General features: G+C 34.8%; 2 protein-coding genes across 2 annotated transcripts; one reads left to right on the top strand and one right to left on the bottom strand.

Annotated features, from left to right (window-relative positions):
- Positions 1-995: 995 nt before the first annotated feature.
- On the bottom strand, positions 996-3,754 carry LOC132925391 (uncharacterized). Its single transcript, XM_060989791.1, has 7 exons — positions 3,637-3,754; positions 3,135-3,270; positions 2,908-3,075; positions 2,702-2,806; positions 1,710-2,604; positions 1,161-1,605; positions 996-1,039 (listed from the first exon to the last, which is right to left on the bottom strand). Exons 1-7 carry the CDS (start codon positions 3,752-3,754, stop codon positions 996-998), a joined length of 1,911 nt encoding a protein of 636 aa, XP_060845774.1.
- Positions 3,755-13,263: 9,509 nt separating this feature from the next.
- LOC132925390 (general transcription factor II-I repeat domain-containing protein 2A-like) lies at positions 13,264-14,547 on the top strand. The gene is made up of 2 exons (XM_060989790.1): positions 13,264-13,974; positions 14,074-14,547. Exons 1-2 carry the CDS (start codon positions 13,264-13,266, stop codon positions 14,545-14,547), a joined length of 1,185 nt encoding a protein of 394 aa, XP_060845773.1.
- Positions 14,548-16,711: the final 2,164 nt, after the last annotated feature.

The raw sequence follows: 16,711 nt of genomic DNA, 5'->3' as shown, positions 1-16,711 counted from the left end.
GATATCTATGTTTGTTCATTGATAATCTGTTTGATAGCGCTAATGGTAACACTATCAAACCATCTGCTGGAAAAGACTTACGTAGTGCAGTGACGGCCAATTCTCCACATTGGGAATTTTGGAAAAAAATCATTAATTGTACTAGAAAGTATGAAATATGAAAAACCAAAAAAACAAGTGCCATCTGTAATAAATTGGATACAAACTATAAAAGGATTACAAATAATTTGTAAACGCCTCCTCAAAGATGGTTTTAAATTTATATTTTTACGGAACTTCAACCAGGATCCAATAGAAAACTTTTTTGGTTCAATCAGAAGTCACGGTGTGCGCAATATAAAACCAACTTGCGCAAATTTTATCTTTTCCTTCAAGTCATTAGTTATTAATAACCTTACGTCAAGTCATTCAATTGGATCCCATTGTGAAAATGATGACTGTGATGGAGCATTGGACAATTTAAAGGAATTTTTATTTAATGATAACATAACTGGTATTCATCCTCTAGAGTATACTGAAGATATGATCATTACATTAGAAACTCCTATTCCTAATCAATCACTGTCAGGCCTGTATTTACAAAAATTGCCGCCAGGGGCAACATACAATTTGCCCCCCCCCCCCCCCCCAAAAAAAGGAAATTCTTTTACTTTATTGATATTACACAATTATAGTAGTAAATAGGTACATTAATATAAAATAAAACTCATGAAATCTGTTCAATCTTTCTGATGACATGGTTGATCTTAAATATGATTTAATTCTCCGTAGAGTGGAAAATGATCTTTCCGTTGAACAATTAGAAGCAGGAGTACATAGAAACATTCGGAGAGCAACATAAACATAAGGGAAAATAGCTTCTATGTTTTTTTCTTTAATACATTTACGCATATTAATGATATTTGTTGGAGGGTTTTTAATAGTTTTAAGCAAGCTCTGAAAATGGACACACTCGTTTTCAAATGTTTCATCCAAATCATTTTTGTATATTTTTCTTAATTTTTTTGCACCATCACGAACATCTGAGGTTTTTTGTTCACTAATATTTAGGAAAAATAAGTATTTAGATATTATATCATCATAAGAAATTTTTCTTTTTTTTAGTTCTTCTATTAAATTATCACAAATAATGTAAATGGTATTAATTTTGAAATTTTCACGTCCGTTGAAAATAGCATCTGGTTCAAAAGATTCATCATTACGTTTCTTACGTTTTCTATTTTTGTGTTCATAGTCAGGAATTAAGTCAGCATTGTCAAACATAGCTTTTGCCAACTTTTCGTAATCATTAAACATTGATCGTAAAGTTTGAACATATTCAATTAATGAATTATACAAACTAACTACAGTACTTATATCAATATCAACAGATTGTAATAGAAGACTAGTTTTGTTAAATGTATGTAAAATATCACTCCAAAATACAGTCATATATGCTGTTTCTAATTTATTCATTTGTCTAATTAAACCTCTGGCTTCAGACCGTACAAATGGTTTTTCATAATCATCATTTATTAGTTCTTCTAATACTTGTTTAATAGAACTCCAGTTTTTTTTAAACTGTGGCAAGCGTCTTCTTTTGCTGACCATCGCGTGGTGGATAAACTTTTTACAGTTGAGATAGAATATTGACTTAATTTATGCCATCGATGTGTGGATGAAGAAAAAAATACAAATATATTTTGAATAAAAAGAAAAAAATCATTTGCTTCTTTACAGCAATTTGCAGCACAAGATCCGACTAAGTTCAAAGAATGTGCCGAACATGGTACAAAATCAGCTAATGGTGAAACTTGCTTTATTCTTGCTTGAACTCCTGAATAAATACCAGACATGTTTTTAGCATTGTAATAAGATTGACCTCTCAAATAACAAACATCTAAATTATATTTTTTTAAAACTGATAAAACTGATTCTGCTAGATTTTCTGATTTATGTCCAACATTTTCTAAAAAACCAATAAATCTTTCAATTGGCTCACCGTTCGATATCACATACCTTATAACGAAAGACAGTTGGTCAGTATGTGATATATCTGGAGTGGAGTCTATACTGTTAGAAAAATATTTCGATGATTTAATTTCATCAACTATGGTATTAATGACTTTTTCAGACATGATTTTAATGAACTGTTCATAAGTAGAAAATGATAAGTAGGAAGTATTACCTTTGCCAGGGTTACCATACTTAGATATATGTTTTGATAAAAGTGGGTCGTACTCTGCAGGTAATTCCATCATCATAATAAAATTGCCAGTGTTTGAAGTAGATGAACCAAATTTTTCTATATCACCTCTAAATGATAATCCATGGCTTGCCAAACTTTTAACAACTGAACAAACTCTGGTCAGTAGACTAATCCAATATTTTTTTTCGGTTTCTATTTGATGCATTAGTTTTGTATTTATTTTACTTAAATCTGATGCAAGTTCTTTCATTTTATAGGAACATAGTTTGTGTTCCGGTGAATTTTCATGATAAGAAATTTTTTTAGGGTGTTTCCAATCTGAAAATCCTGTTTTTGAAAAATTAGTTTTATTCTCAAATAAGAGACATGGAACACAATAAATTGATCCAGTACTCTCAAAATAAGATAAATAATCTCTTTGACATGTTTCACCATTGATTAAAACAGTTTTGAAAAAATCTATTCAGATATCTAAAATAGTTGCGGAAATGCCCTTTCTGAACAACACTGTACAATCTTTTTAAAGCTGTAAATTTAACATCTAGATTTTGACTAAATCCATTTTTACGTATATATTGCCTCGTTTGTTCATTTATACACCAAAATGCTGGGTCCAATCTTAAATGAAAACAAATATTAAAATTACTTATTAATTTAGAAAGTAGGTAAAGTAAGAATTTATTTTTAAAAAATAATTTGAATTAGTGTTTTAACTTTACCCAGGTATATCAGTAGAATTTGGTTCTGATAAAATATTTATATGATCCGACTGTTCTGAGCATGAAGGGTCAGAATTTAAAAAACAAATAACTGTTGGGTCAATTTTGGATTGATCAACAGATTTTTCATTGATTACAACTAATGCTTGAGGATTCAATGTTTCAGGACTGGAATATAAATAAATTATTAAAAATTAAAACTAGGTACTTAAATTGTTAAATATTACTTGGCTATTTCACTGGATTTTGTTTCTATGGAAATATTGTTTTCTCCGACATGTAAAGGTTCAGTATCCAAATTATCACAAAGAGCTATAGGGCTAGTTTGAAGTTGTTCAGCAGATTCATTAACCATACCTAACTCTGAGTAGAAATATAAAATGGTATAATTAAAAATTATAAAAATACTAGTACCATAATTTAAATACAATACATTTTTTCATTCAATATAGGTAACTGAATAGGTACCTGATTTATATAGTAATAAAATAATTAAAAACTATCTAATAATAAAATTCATATAATTTGGAGTATAATATTTAACTTTTAAGTAACTGTTATTTTTAACTATTTAAATTTCAGCAATAATATAATCATTAGGATTGGTTTAGTGCAATAATATTTTATTTCTTAATAAAAAAAAATTAATCTTATTATGTACCAACCTATTCATATAAATTTCATTTTATTATTAGTTTACTTTACAGTCAACATAAATAAAATACTTACTTTTGAACATTGTGTCGATTTTAATAGTTTTTTGAACAACTTTATTCAAATTAAATTCTTTGAGCTTAGCTATTTTCTTGTATTCAGCCCCACTCAGCCTATTTCTTCTTGGAGCCATAACCAAGTAAGATATAAAACATTATTACAAATATAAAATGTACCTATCAGAATGTAAATTCGTGATCTATATGAGAAAAATCAATTTATTAAAAATAATGTTAAAAGTACCTGCTATATAATAAATAGTTCATTTTTCTTTTGCCATGATTTGGCTCAACCGCTCAACGTGCAGGATTGTGGGAATGTTATACTTAAAATAGGACGATACAAGTATAACATAGTCCCCCTGCCTTGGACCGAACCTGACTCTAATTGCTACGGTATGGCTATATGCTCCTAAGAGTATATTTTGAAATCGGTTTGTCAGGACTATGACTGCCGCACCGGCGTCTCTGCTAATGTGTGCCCGTCTGCATGTTTCGAACGCATAGACCGTGTTGTTTTTCGTTATAAGCGGTTCCTGAACTAGAACGAAGTCGGTTTTTTGTTCGACACACAGCTCGTGGAGCTGGTGGCTCGCTGTTCTGTCCCTATTTAAGTTGTGCTGTATAACTGATCTCAGCCATCATGATGGGGTGAGGTCGGTGGCCCCGAAGTCTGTGTGTCGGGTTAATCGCCTAATCGCAACCGCTCTTGCCGGGCACTTTGCTGACGCCGCATTGTGTTTTTTACTGCGGCAGTTGGGGCATTTTAAGATCTGCGCCGTACATGTCCTTGAGTCGTGACGCTCCGAGCATTTTCTGCACCTGGGTTGCTCATCTCTGCATTTTTGAGCCGTATGGCCAAATTCCTGGTAGTTATAGCACTGTGTGACCGCGTCGTATAGTTTCATTTTGCATTTTGTCATACCAAGGTATGCAAATTTGCCGTCGATCTTCTTCAAGGTTTCTGGGGCGACCTCGATAACCCAATGTACTGTATGGCCTGTTCGTGGGCCTAGCTTGAACAGCGGTCTTATTCGTGCTTGCTCTTGATCACTGATCTCAAGTGGGGCATTTTTGGTTAATGCCCACGGGATCTCATCTCTTTCGAGGAGTCAGTCCGCGTGTTTAATTATCACCCTTGGCAATCTAGGTGCTCTTTCAACAAGGTTGGTAGTGCGGCGTAGAGCGGCCGCGGTGTCATCCTCGGGGAAGAGTACCAAGCCACCGTTCTTGGTTTTAACTGACCTGAACTTTGGATTAGAGAGCTTCTGCTCCACGAACTTGCGAACCTCTGTCCAACCCTCAAAGCCCACGGTGACCTCAAATCTAGGACCAACCTTGGCGGATCTGGCTTTATTCATGCTCTTCGCTGCCGCCGCCTTTTGCTTAACGTCCTTAGCCGACTTATTCTTTTTCGAGCCCAGTCTGCTCTTGACGGAGGCTGCGCTCCTCGTCGGAATAGGCGTATTTGGTGTTTTCAGCTCCGGGAATTCTTCCCGTTTCATTTTTGGGCGAGCCTTTGATTTCGATGTCGCAGCAGTAGCGGCAGCGTAAGAGTCACCTGAAGGGCTGACTACCATGATGCAATCTTCATCAATTTCAGCGTATTCAACCGGTGGTGGTAGTAACCCAGACGGCATAGCCGACGTCTCCGTGGCAGCTCTGCCTGACGTTAGTAGAGCTGTCAGTTCAGCCGTGACCTTGTCCCTTTCGCTCTTATAATGACTATTGCGTTCCTTGAGAGCACCCATATCGGTATGAAGGTCTCTGATGTGATCCTGGAGTGCCCGAAGTTCGGATCGCTGCTCCTCCCACATGCCAAGGACCTAAAAGCTGGCCCTGGCAAGGCGGTTGTTGCTGATGAGAATTTCATCAAGCTGGTGGCCAATAGTGTTTTGCCACCGTCTGGCTACTTTAGCCTCGGTGACCATGTCCTCGATGATCTTCCTAATGTCGCCTATGTGCTCACTCACCTCGTCAGAGTATTTCTCGAAGTCAGTGGCGTGCGGACATAGGGAGCCCTGTTTGGGACTAGGATCATCACCTACTCTTTTACGCTTTGGTTTTTGGAAAGCTGGTGTGTTATAAGCCGAGCTATTCGCATCCAACCCATCCTCACCACCAGCACCGCCTTTGAGGCGAAGCGTGCTTCTAGCCGACAAAGTATAGCCAGCACCGTCAATAATAGTCAGATTAGAGTCGAAGGTTTGTGTCATTTTGCCCGTGGGCTCGTCAGGACTTTTTCTGCCCGAAGGCACGTCAGCCAGACTGCTCGGCTCTGGCCGGTCGACGATTACTAGTGGACCCCCCCCAAAATCCGTGGATCCTTGCCTCCGCAGAGGGTGAATTTGCCGGGTTGTCCGGATTATCACTTGGGGTACTCTTGTTTTGCTCAGTAATCATCATGCGGTTTTCGGGTGGCCTTCCCTGCGTTTTAGAACCTACCGCCAGGTTGGCCCTGCTCCCTCTGGTGTACGTCGGGCTAAGATTACGTTGCATCCTCGGATCAGCCTGGTCAGGGTCTGTCCGTTCCGTCCTAATCCTGGCGCCTACGACCGGAGTTGCCAACCTCCAGAAGCTCTTCTCCACGCAAGGCCACAGACGGTTAAGTCCACGGCCGAGCTTGATCGCCCGCAAACCGGTTAAGGTCGTTGGGCGATCGCCCCAGTTAAAGGTTGTCGCCTGTACCCTCGTTCGCGACTGTCCTCCGACCCTGAGGGCGGGTTACGCCCGCGACGCTTTCCAGACAAAGGACACTGCAGCTGAATGGATTCTTTCGCGGGTTGCTCCCATCCCGAGGTATAGACCGCCGCTCGCGAGCGCACGAATGGCGCAACGTAACAGCTCACGCTACGCCTGGGGCCCGCCACAACTGGTTTAATGGACCCGATTTTGAAAGCCTCTTAGCGGCCGGCCATAAGGTCGGCCAGGCGGCGTCACCACGGCAAGGTGGGCTTTCCTCGACCCCGAGTAGATAGGGACAGTGAGAATCTCGTTAATCCATTCATGCGCGTCACTAATTAGATGACGAAGCATTTGGCTATGTATCAGATAAAGGTGCCCGTACGTGCAACGGTTATCAGCCGAAGCACGCCTAAAGCGCCGAATCTTATCCCTTGAATTAGCCAGAGATGAGAGAGAGTGATGGTAACCAGGGGGTAGACCCGAATAATCATAATTTACTGCCTACCCGGAGGGTGGAAGCGGAGGTTGTCTGAGGGAGAGGAAGGTCATTAAGTGGAATCATAAAGGAAGGTGATGGATGAGGAGGCCATTCAATGTTGTCGCGGGTAGGCGAGGTATCACCCGACACCAGCCCGCGTCGTCGTGTCGTTTCTTGTGTTGAAAGTATGCCAGTTGGAAAGCGTACCCTTCAGAACTCGTGTAACGAGTCCTTCGAGTAGACCCCTACTCAACCCAAGCGCCTGAAGGCTCTGGAAACTCGAAGGTTCCCAGACGCCACGCCATGTCAGCGTGGAGGCGACCGTTTGTACGTCGGTCGAATGGTGTCGTGCCCGGATCACGGATATTAAATCCACTCGGTCGGAGTATTTCGCGACCATGTTAGAGTACCAGTGTGCGGTTCCGATGCCAGAAACGACTTGTACATCGCAAATCATGGAAATGCGTCCTCTTGTCTCGTCGCTAATCGTTGCGACGATGTCCAGCTTTACGATGTCCGCTACACTCAACCGGTCCGTGAACGCTTCGCATGCTCTTCGTAATCCATCAGGCGTTTCCGCCAACAGGATCACGTCGTCCGCAAAGGCAATTGTGTTCACTACAGATTTACCCAGAGTGCAGCCAACTGCTTCTGGTATAACTAATAGACCACTGTCTACTACCAGATTAAAAAAAAGCGGAGACAGCGGGTCCCCCTGCCTGACGCCACTTCGTGGGAAGAGCCCCCGCGTAGCCTGCCCGCCAATCTGAAGAAATTTCTCTGAATGCTTATACGTTCCGCGAATGTAATCTACGAAGCGCTGGTCCAAGCCAACGCGACGCATCGCGGACGCAATGGAGTCGTGGGACACCGTGTCGAACGAATGACAAATCGAGGGACGCAAGACACAGGCCCTTGCACGACGAGCGGGCGTCTCTCAAGACCGACTGTAAGAGGAAAAGATTTTCCGCCACACCATCGGCCCTTCTAAACGCGCGCTGTCGCTCATCCACCAAAGACAATTTTTCCAGGCGTCGAGCAAGGATACGGTGGAAGTGCCTGATAGCGACCGACGCGATCGAAATCGGCTGGTAGTTACCAGGACACTGAGGGTTTCCTTTCTTCGCCACGAAGACGGTACGGGACTTCACCAAGATAGGACGCAAAGAACCGTAGGCGACAAACAGGTTGAAAAGACCAGCTATTAAGTAACAGGGGAGGCGTCTCCACAGCCGGGCCGGAAATCCGTCGGGCCCAGGAGCAGTTGATTTGCTCGGAAGGCACTCGGACACTTCCTGCGGCGATATTGCATCAAATATTGTTACGTTCTGCGGTGAGCCGTGTGTGCCAAAAGATACTGCCGGGGTCTGGGGTCGAGATTCACAATTACCGTCAATGATGGAAACCCAGTATTTGGTCATCTCAGACGCAGGTGGCATTAATGCACCCGGGTCTACACCCGTAAGAACTCGCTCAGCAACGCTTGATGCATTTTTGCGCCATTCGGTGACATTCCGCCTGTAACACGCTGTTTTCAACGCTTTTCGGGTATTCGGCCTGCGACTTTCGCTATTGCCGGCGCCGGGAATGGTGCCCGGTCGCCTACCTCCCTTTCTCGTGTTCTTTCGGGAGTTATTGCAGTTATATTCTTGATACCACGCAGCTACTGCGTGGCATGGGTCTAAAGATTGCTCAACTAGGCGTCGCGCAGCTAAAAGGAGTTTGTTTGCTCCGTGACCGGACACGGTTGATAGTAAGTCAATCGCCTTTTGACCAGCCTCCTGGTATATATTATTATATGGCTATAAATTTTTATGTAGTGGACATTCCTACCTACCTTGTGACCAAGATTTTGGATTGATCGAAAAATCAAAAAAGTACTATCCAAACATTTACATTCCCGATGACTGGAAAAGTGTAATAACAAGTGCAAGGAAGATAAAACCATTTACAGTTGTTGAAATGTATACTAATGATTTTTTTTCAACGAAGAGTTTGGAAAATAATATTACAAGAAGGAAAATTTCTAAAACTAAAGATAAAGTGGAATGGCTTAAAATGCAGTGGCTTAGATTCGAAAGCTCTCAACCTTTCAGTTTGAAATATAAATATACAAACCAAGAGGAGATAGACTTTGATGAGTTAAACTTAAAAGAAAGAACATCTCAAGTAATAACTAGCTTAGAACTTTTACACCCAACTGGTAATTGTATAAGTGTAGAGAAGAAAAAGGATCTTCTAGAACTTATGGCTTACGTCCCTCCAGTACACCACGCTTTTTTTCAAAGCCTCAAGACTTCGAATGAGGTACCAAATGACGTCTTTATACGTACACAAGAAGATAGCGAGTGACAAAAATTGGTTTCACTACGAAGTACGTACAATTTTAAACTGTTTTTATTTTTTTTATTGTTTTTAATAATAATAAATTGTTGGAGTATTCATTATAATTTTGTTTTATTTTTATATAACGGGACTGTGATTTATATTACTTTAAAAATTGTACTGTTTTCAAACTAAAGATCTATTTTAAATTTTATCTTATGTATTTTATTTTATTTTACTTTTATATCACGAAACTGATTTATATTATTTAAAAATTGCATTGTTTTTAATTTTTAATGTAATGATTTCTTTTAAATTTTGTTTTATGTATTTTATTGATATTACATCATAATTTTATTTTACTTTTAAACCACGAGACTGTGATTTATATTATTTAAAATTTTGAAATATGTAATTTGTTGAAGTTTTCATTATAATTTTATTTTACTTTTATACCACGAGACTGTGATTTATATTATTTTAAAAATTGTATTGTTTTCAAAGTAAAGATTTCTTTCAAATTTTATCTTACGTATTTTATTATTATATTATATTACTTATATGTACCTATCAAGTTGTGACTTAATATTTAAAAAAATAAAAAATAAAATTTTATTTTATATTATCTAATTACGTCATATTGCGGCCTAACCATCACCCAATGCATCAATGTTATACTGTAAAAGTGGCCTAAGCCACATTTTCTCTATTTATTATTCAAAAATTTGCATGTGTAAGTATCTTGATGAAAAACAATTCAATTATATTTGTTAACTGATAATCACACTTCTTAACAATAACATAATTTTATGAGAAAAAAATCATCGAAAATAAACTTAATAATAAAACGCATATAACTCAATTACTCACGCTAGTCAGTTAGGCCACTTTTGCTCTCATAGCCTCATATATACAGTGGTATATATATTTGCAAGCGAGGAAAAAAGTATGATCTCGCGACACCGCCACCGCCACCGCGAGTATATAATATATGTACTGTGGTCATGAAGAATAAAGATAAGGAGCTCGCACTCCCGTTAACGCGCGTAAATAAAACAGACTCGTTTCCATCCGCATGAAATAAGGTGTGCGATATCGCCACTAGGTCGCAGGTCGTTCGATGTTTATACTACATAATATTATTACTTGTGTATTAGTAGTACATGATAAAAATCTGATATAACGATTATAATTTTAAACTACAAATATCATTATTTATAGTATTTATACTTTATAAGCAGTGAGAATTAAATATTATTTAAAAATGAGTTGTTTTGTACCAGGCTGTGTCTCTGGTGATCCAAAAACAAGAATGTTAAATTAAAAAAATGGAGTGAAAAATGTATCTGTTTTTAAACCAAAGGTAATTAATTTTTTTTAAATATATTTTTTAACTTCCTTTATAATAGCTATGTATGTATCTATATTAATTATTGAAACCGAAATTGTTTATAGAATGAAGAAGAAAGAATAATATGGAACAAATTAATACCTAGGGCAGATAGAACATTGGATATGTCCAACTATGTTTGTGAATTACATTTCCAATCCGAATGTGTTGATAAAACTTATACTACTGTATTATCAGATGGTTCATTATTTACTATGGATAGAGGTATACCATTATTAAAATCTGGTTCAGTTCCAACTATTTTTCCGAATTTGCCAAAATACTTATCACATACAATTAAGAAAAGAAAATCTCCAAAAAAAGATCCTTAAGTGCTCAAAAACAACAAAAACCAAATCAATTTGAACCTAACAGGACTAGTCAAAATAACTTTGAGAATGTAACTATCGTCAGTGAACCATTTTCAACAAACGAAACACCTTTGATTTCATTTACATTTGATGATCTTAGAAATGGATTAAAATGTTTGAACCTGCCAAATAGTTCATGGGCTTATTGCTGTACTAATTAAAATATAATATTTTCACGTTGGAAATAAATAAAAAATGATATAATTGTAGCTATTGGAATTAAATTAAATCTTAAGGTAACAATTTATATTTATCTTATTTTTTTATTGTATTTTATTGTAATACAATTAATATATTTAATTAAAAATATCATTTTTTGTTTACAGATTATCATAAATAATACTGAGCGCTGTTTGCCTGAAGCTTCTAGTTTTAAAAATTTAGAATTAATTATCCGTAAAATTAATGAAATTTCTAATGTATGTGAAGGAGTATGCATTGTCAGGTAAATAAAGGTGGTTAAACTACAAGACTGAGCATTAACACATTAATCAGTTAAAATATTTCAGTTTATATAATTTGGCTAACATTAAATTGCTGGTACACATTGTATAAGTTATAATATGTATTAATAATATCAATAAAATTTGTAAGTACTGTTACCTTTTGGTAACAAACAATTTTAGATACCTATTTATATTAAAACAAAAAACTTATTTTTCTTTTAACTAACAACTGTAGTTAAAAAGTTAATATTAAATGTTGGTTATATTTTAACTTAGTTCAATTGATACTCAATTTTGAATTAACTTTTAACTAATACTTTATTTAGATTGTAATGTATAATATATAGGTAATATAAATTGTATTGTGTATTATTTAAATAAAACTATATACTTAGTTTAAATCTATATTATTAATAGTTTTGTTTATGTATTTTCGTTATAGAAGTTCTGACCAATGTGTAGGTTATCTACCAAACAAAAAAATTGGTATTAAAGGAATTAAAAGTAGTAGGTGTTTTCAGTGTCGGTTAGTTAGGAAAAAGGAGAAAGATTGCATTGCTTCAAAACAAAAATGTTTAACCAAATACAAAATAAAAAGAAAATTAATACTAAAAAAAGTGAAATATGTTAAAAATAAAAACATACGACTTAAAAAAAATGTAAGAATTCATCAGTTTATGAACTATTTTTTTATATTTTATATTCTTATTTAATTTATCATTTCTCTCTCTTCAAACATATTATATAGGACATAGGTATGTAAACTACAAACAGCTATTAAAATGTATAGAGAAAAATGTGCAAGTATAACAAGCAAAAATATTACAGAAATAGTTTCAAAATTGCCTTTGCAGCAGCAAGAAGCTTTTAAAAGCTGTATAGCTGCAGCCAAAGTTAGTAGTATGCATGGTATGCGTTATAATACTTATTGGGTATATGAATGTTTGCTGATTCGAATTAAAAGTCGTAAAGCATATGAACATTTGAGGAAACATAAAATATTGGCCCTTCCTAGTATTGATACTCTAAACCAGGGGTCGGCAACCCGTGGCCCGCAAAGCAATTTTTGATGGCCCGCACATGGTAGTTAATTTTTGTGTTTTATTTTTGTACAATAAAATTTTTCATATAATTTTCAACATTATTTTTTATAATAATATTGAAAAATTTTTAAAATAATTATTTTTCTTTATAAATAAAATCTAATCTAACCGTTATTAGTTAATGTTTATTCTATATAGTCACTTTAATCTATAAAATTATTATTATCTAATCGGAGTTGAAGATAATGATGGCTGCACTACTCAGTCATATAGTTACTTTGCGTTTGTAGCGACTAGCGATTAGTATTACACCGTACGTGTGACTGTTTGCGTTTGTAATAGTTTCATTTTAAAAGTAAATTCAAACATTATGGCAACTAAAAAAAGAAAAATTTGTGATGAACATCGTTTTTTTTAATAATTCTTGGGTTGATTTATACTTTTTCGTCGAACACAAAGGTAAGCCATTATGTTTAATTTGTCAAAAAACAGTAGCAGTAATGAAAGAATATAACATAATATGGCATTATGATAGTGAACATAAATCAACTTTTGAAAATATCATTGGTGATTTAAGAAAAATAAAAGTTAATCATTTTAAATCTTTGTTAAATAGTCAACAAAATATTTTTAAAAAACAAATTAGTCAAAATAAATCAATAGTGCGGGCTAGTTATGTAGTTTCCCAAATTATATCGAAGAATAATCGTCCCTTCACTGATGCTGAATTCATTAAAAAATGTATGCTTGCTGTTGTTGACGAAATCTGCCCAGATAAAAAAAAAGACCTTGAGGACATTAGCCTTTCTGCTCGGACTTTTGTAAGAAGAACTGAAGAATTAGGAAATAATTTAATACAGCAACTTAAAGAAAAAATTAATTCGTTCAATTTTTTTTCACTCGCGATGGATGAAAGTACAGATGTATGTGACACAGCTCAACTTTTAATTTTTATTCGAGGGATTGATGATGATTTTAATGTTTACGAAGAACTTGCCGATCTTTGTAGCTTAAAAGGGACTACCACGGGAGAAGATCTATTCGAAAGTATTGATAAATCACTAAACAATTTAGGATTAGAGTGGAAAAAATTAGTTAGTGTAACAACAGATGGTGGGAAAAACATGAGTGGTTCCAATAAAGGTGTGGTAGGAAGAATAAAGAAAAAAATGTTACAAAACGATTGTGAAATCCCTATGAATTTCCACTGTATAATTCACCAACAAGCATTGTGTTGTAAAGTTCTTGCGTGTCAAGAAGTTATGAGTGTTGTTATTTCCTCAATAAATTTTATTCGAAAAAATGGTTTGGGTCATCGTCAATTTAAAAATTTTCTGGATGAAATTGAATCGGAGTATGGCGACGTTATATATTTTACAGAAGTCAGATGGTTGAGTAGAGGTGCGGCACTTAAACGATTTTTTGATCTACGATTGGAAATAGAAATGTTTATGAATGAAAAAAATAAAATCGTTTCTGAACTATCAGATGAATCATGGATTCTCGAATTAGCATTTTTAACAGATATAACAACATTTTTGAATGAATTGAATATAAAATTACAAGGCAAAGGAAAATTACTCTCAGATATGTACACTGATATTAAATCATTTCAAGTAAAATTAAAACTATTGTACAATAATTTCGATCAACAAATATTATATCATTTTTCGTGTTATAAATCTGCGATTGAATCTTTTGTAAAACCATTGCAGTGGGATTTAATTAAACCTAAATTTCTCAATATCATTGAACAATTGCAAAACAAATTTTCAACAAGATTTGATGATTTTTATAAATTCGATAAAGAAATTAAATTATTCCAGAATCCTTTTCAAGTGGACATAAATAATGTCAAGAATAATTTACAAATGGAAGTCATTGAACTTCAAAATGACGAGGTTCTAAAAAATTCTTTTCGGGAAGCAACTAGTTTGCCTCAATTTTATAGTTGTCTTCCAATATCTACCTTCCCTGGAATCAGACAATTTGCACAAAAACTTATAGCGGCGTTTACAAATACATATATATGTGAGCAGACATTTTCCATTGTGAAGTACAGAAAAAGTAAGCACTCTTCGCGCCTTAGTGATGAACATTTACGAGCTGTATTACGAGTTTCAACAACAAGTCTGCAAGCTGATATCGAAAATTTAACTAATAAACTGCAGGCACAGAAATCGCATTAATTTACAATTTTACAATTTACTATTCAATTCAATTTTTTCTTAATTTTTTCCAGTAACATTTGTGTTTTTTTTACTCTCATATTTCTATGTAAAATAATCAAATATAATAGAAATACAATTATAATTAGTAATATATTATAAAATGTAATTTTTTTTTTAATGTGGCCCTTGATGAACAATTGAAAAAAAATATGGCCCGCGTGGTATAAAAGGTTGCCGACCCCTGCTCTAAACAGATACATTAATAAAATGGATAGTGGTTATGGGTTTCACAAAGGTATTTTTGAATTACTTAAAAAAAAATCATCAGAAATGTCCATGGAACAAAGGAGGGGTAAGTTTGTTTAAAACATTATTAGAAATACAACTGAGAATAATTCTTCTTAGGCGTTATATTGATTGATGAAATGAAAGTTGGCGAAGCTGTGAAATTTGACACAAAAAAATTAAAAATGGTTGGTTTTACCGACTTAGGTGAACACACTTCTCTTCACCAGCAGTCAAAAAAGGGAGACCATGGTCTTGTCATTATGTTTCAGCCATTCCAGGGAAGATGGGTTCAGGCAGTAGCATGCTTTTTGTCAAAAGGATGTGCTACTGGAACTGTTTTGCACCATTTGATTATAGAATGTATAATACTTTTGAAAAAATCTGGGTTTTTTGTTGATGCTGTTATAACGGATGGGGCCTCTTGGAATAGAAATATGTGGACACAGTTTGGTGTAACAGAAGAAAAAGTGTGGGTGACCCATCCAAGTGATATTAAAAGACAATTATGGTTTCTATCGGATTTCCCCCATTTAATAAAAAATTTACGATATTTCATTGTAAAGCATGAAGAAACATGGGTTTGTTATAAAATAATGTTTAAATTTGGTGTAAATATGATTAATATTTTAATACTTGTACAGACACCAGATGGTATTTTAAAATTAAAACATTGGGAAGCACTATTGGATTTAGAACATGAAGAATCATATAATTTGAAAATTGCGTATAAATTAACAAGTAATCACATCAGACCAAAACATTATCAAAAAATGAATGTAGCTATGGCATTTCAAGTAATTCTTAATATATATTGTGATTATTTAATGTATTAACTTAAGTTAATTTTAATATATTATACAGTTTTTCGGTGAGCCTATTGCATCAGCTATGCAATTATTGAAAGGGTTCCATAAAGACTTGGCAGATTGTGAATCAACTATTAAATTTATAACTAGAATACAAAAATTAATTATTGCAATAAATTCCAGAACTCCATTAAATGCATTACAAACAAATTCAATATACTGGACAGTAATTAAAATATATTTTATAACTTTATGTATAGATTTATAGTATTTGTATTCATTTTCTAAACCACAACTTTTAAATTTTAGGCAATTAGTGAATTTCTATCTTATATAAAACAGTGGGAATCTATAGCAGATGGCAAACACTTTATGTTGTTAATACATGTTCTGGTTTTAAGATATCGCTTACTGCATGTTTAGAAATATCAAGTTTTTTGCAAATTAATTGTGGTTATAAATATGTGATGACATTTAGATTAAATCAAGATGCCCTTGGAGTAAAATAAAAATTAACAATTGTCTAAAAATGAGTTAAATTATATTTTATATGTATTTTTAGAGATTTTTTTGGAATGATGAGGTCTGCTTGTGGGTCAAATGGCCACCCAGACTCAGTTCTTTATATACAAATGTTTCGACTAATTTCCACATATTCATTAGTTAAGCCACCAAAAGGTAGCAATGTTTCTAGAGGTGAAATGTTGGAAACCCTGATGACCTTAGAGGATGTTACTGAAAATGTTTCAAAAAAAAAAGTAAAATTTCTTGGGAGAATAGCATGGATCGTATATTGGACCAAGGGATACATTGCGACGATCTTAAAGAAATAATTGAAAGAACTCCTAATAATCCAAATGATTTTATAATAACATACATATCTGGATATGTAAGACGTAAAGTAATACGTTTTTCTACCTGCCAGAAGCCCAGAACTGTCAAAATAGTTTGAAGTTTAACAACTTTGAAGAATTTAACAGAAATAAAGTGTTAGAAGTTTTTAAACTTAAAATAGGTAAGCAGGAGTCATGTAGGTCAAAATAGTTAATCAACCATCATGGATGTGTTGAATTTGAATTCAATTATAA

Source organism: Rhopalosiphum padi, chromosome 3, assembly GCF_020882245.1.
Source record: "Rhopalosiphum padi isolate XX-2018 chromosome 3, ASM2088224v1, whole genome shotgun sequence".
NCBI lineage: Eukaryota > Metazoa > Arthropoda > Insecta > Hemiptera > Aphididae > Rhopalosiphum > Rhopalosiphum padi.
Note: the sequence above shows the minus strand (reverse complement) of the source record. Positions and strands in the feature narration are given on the sequence as shown.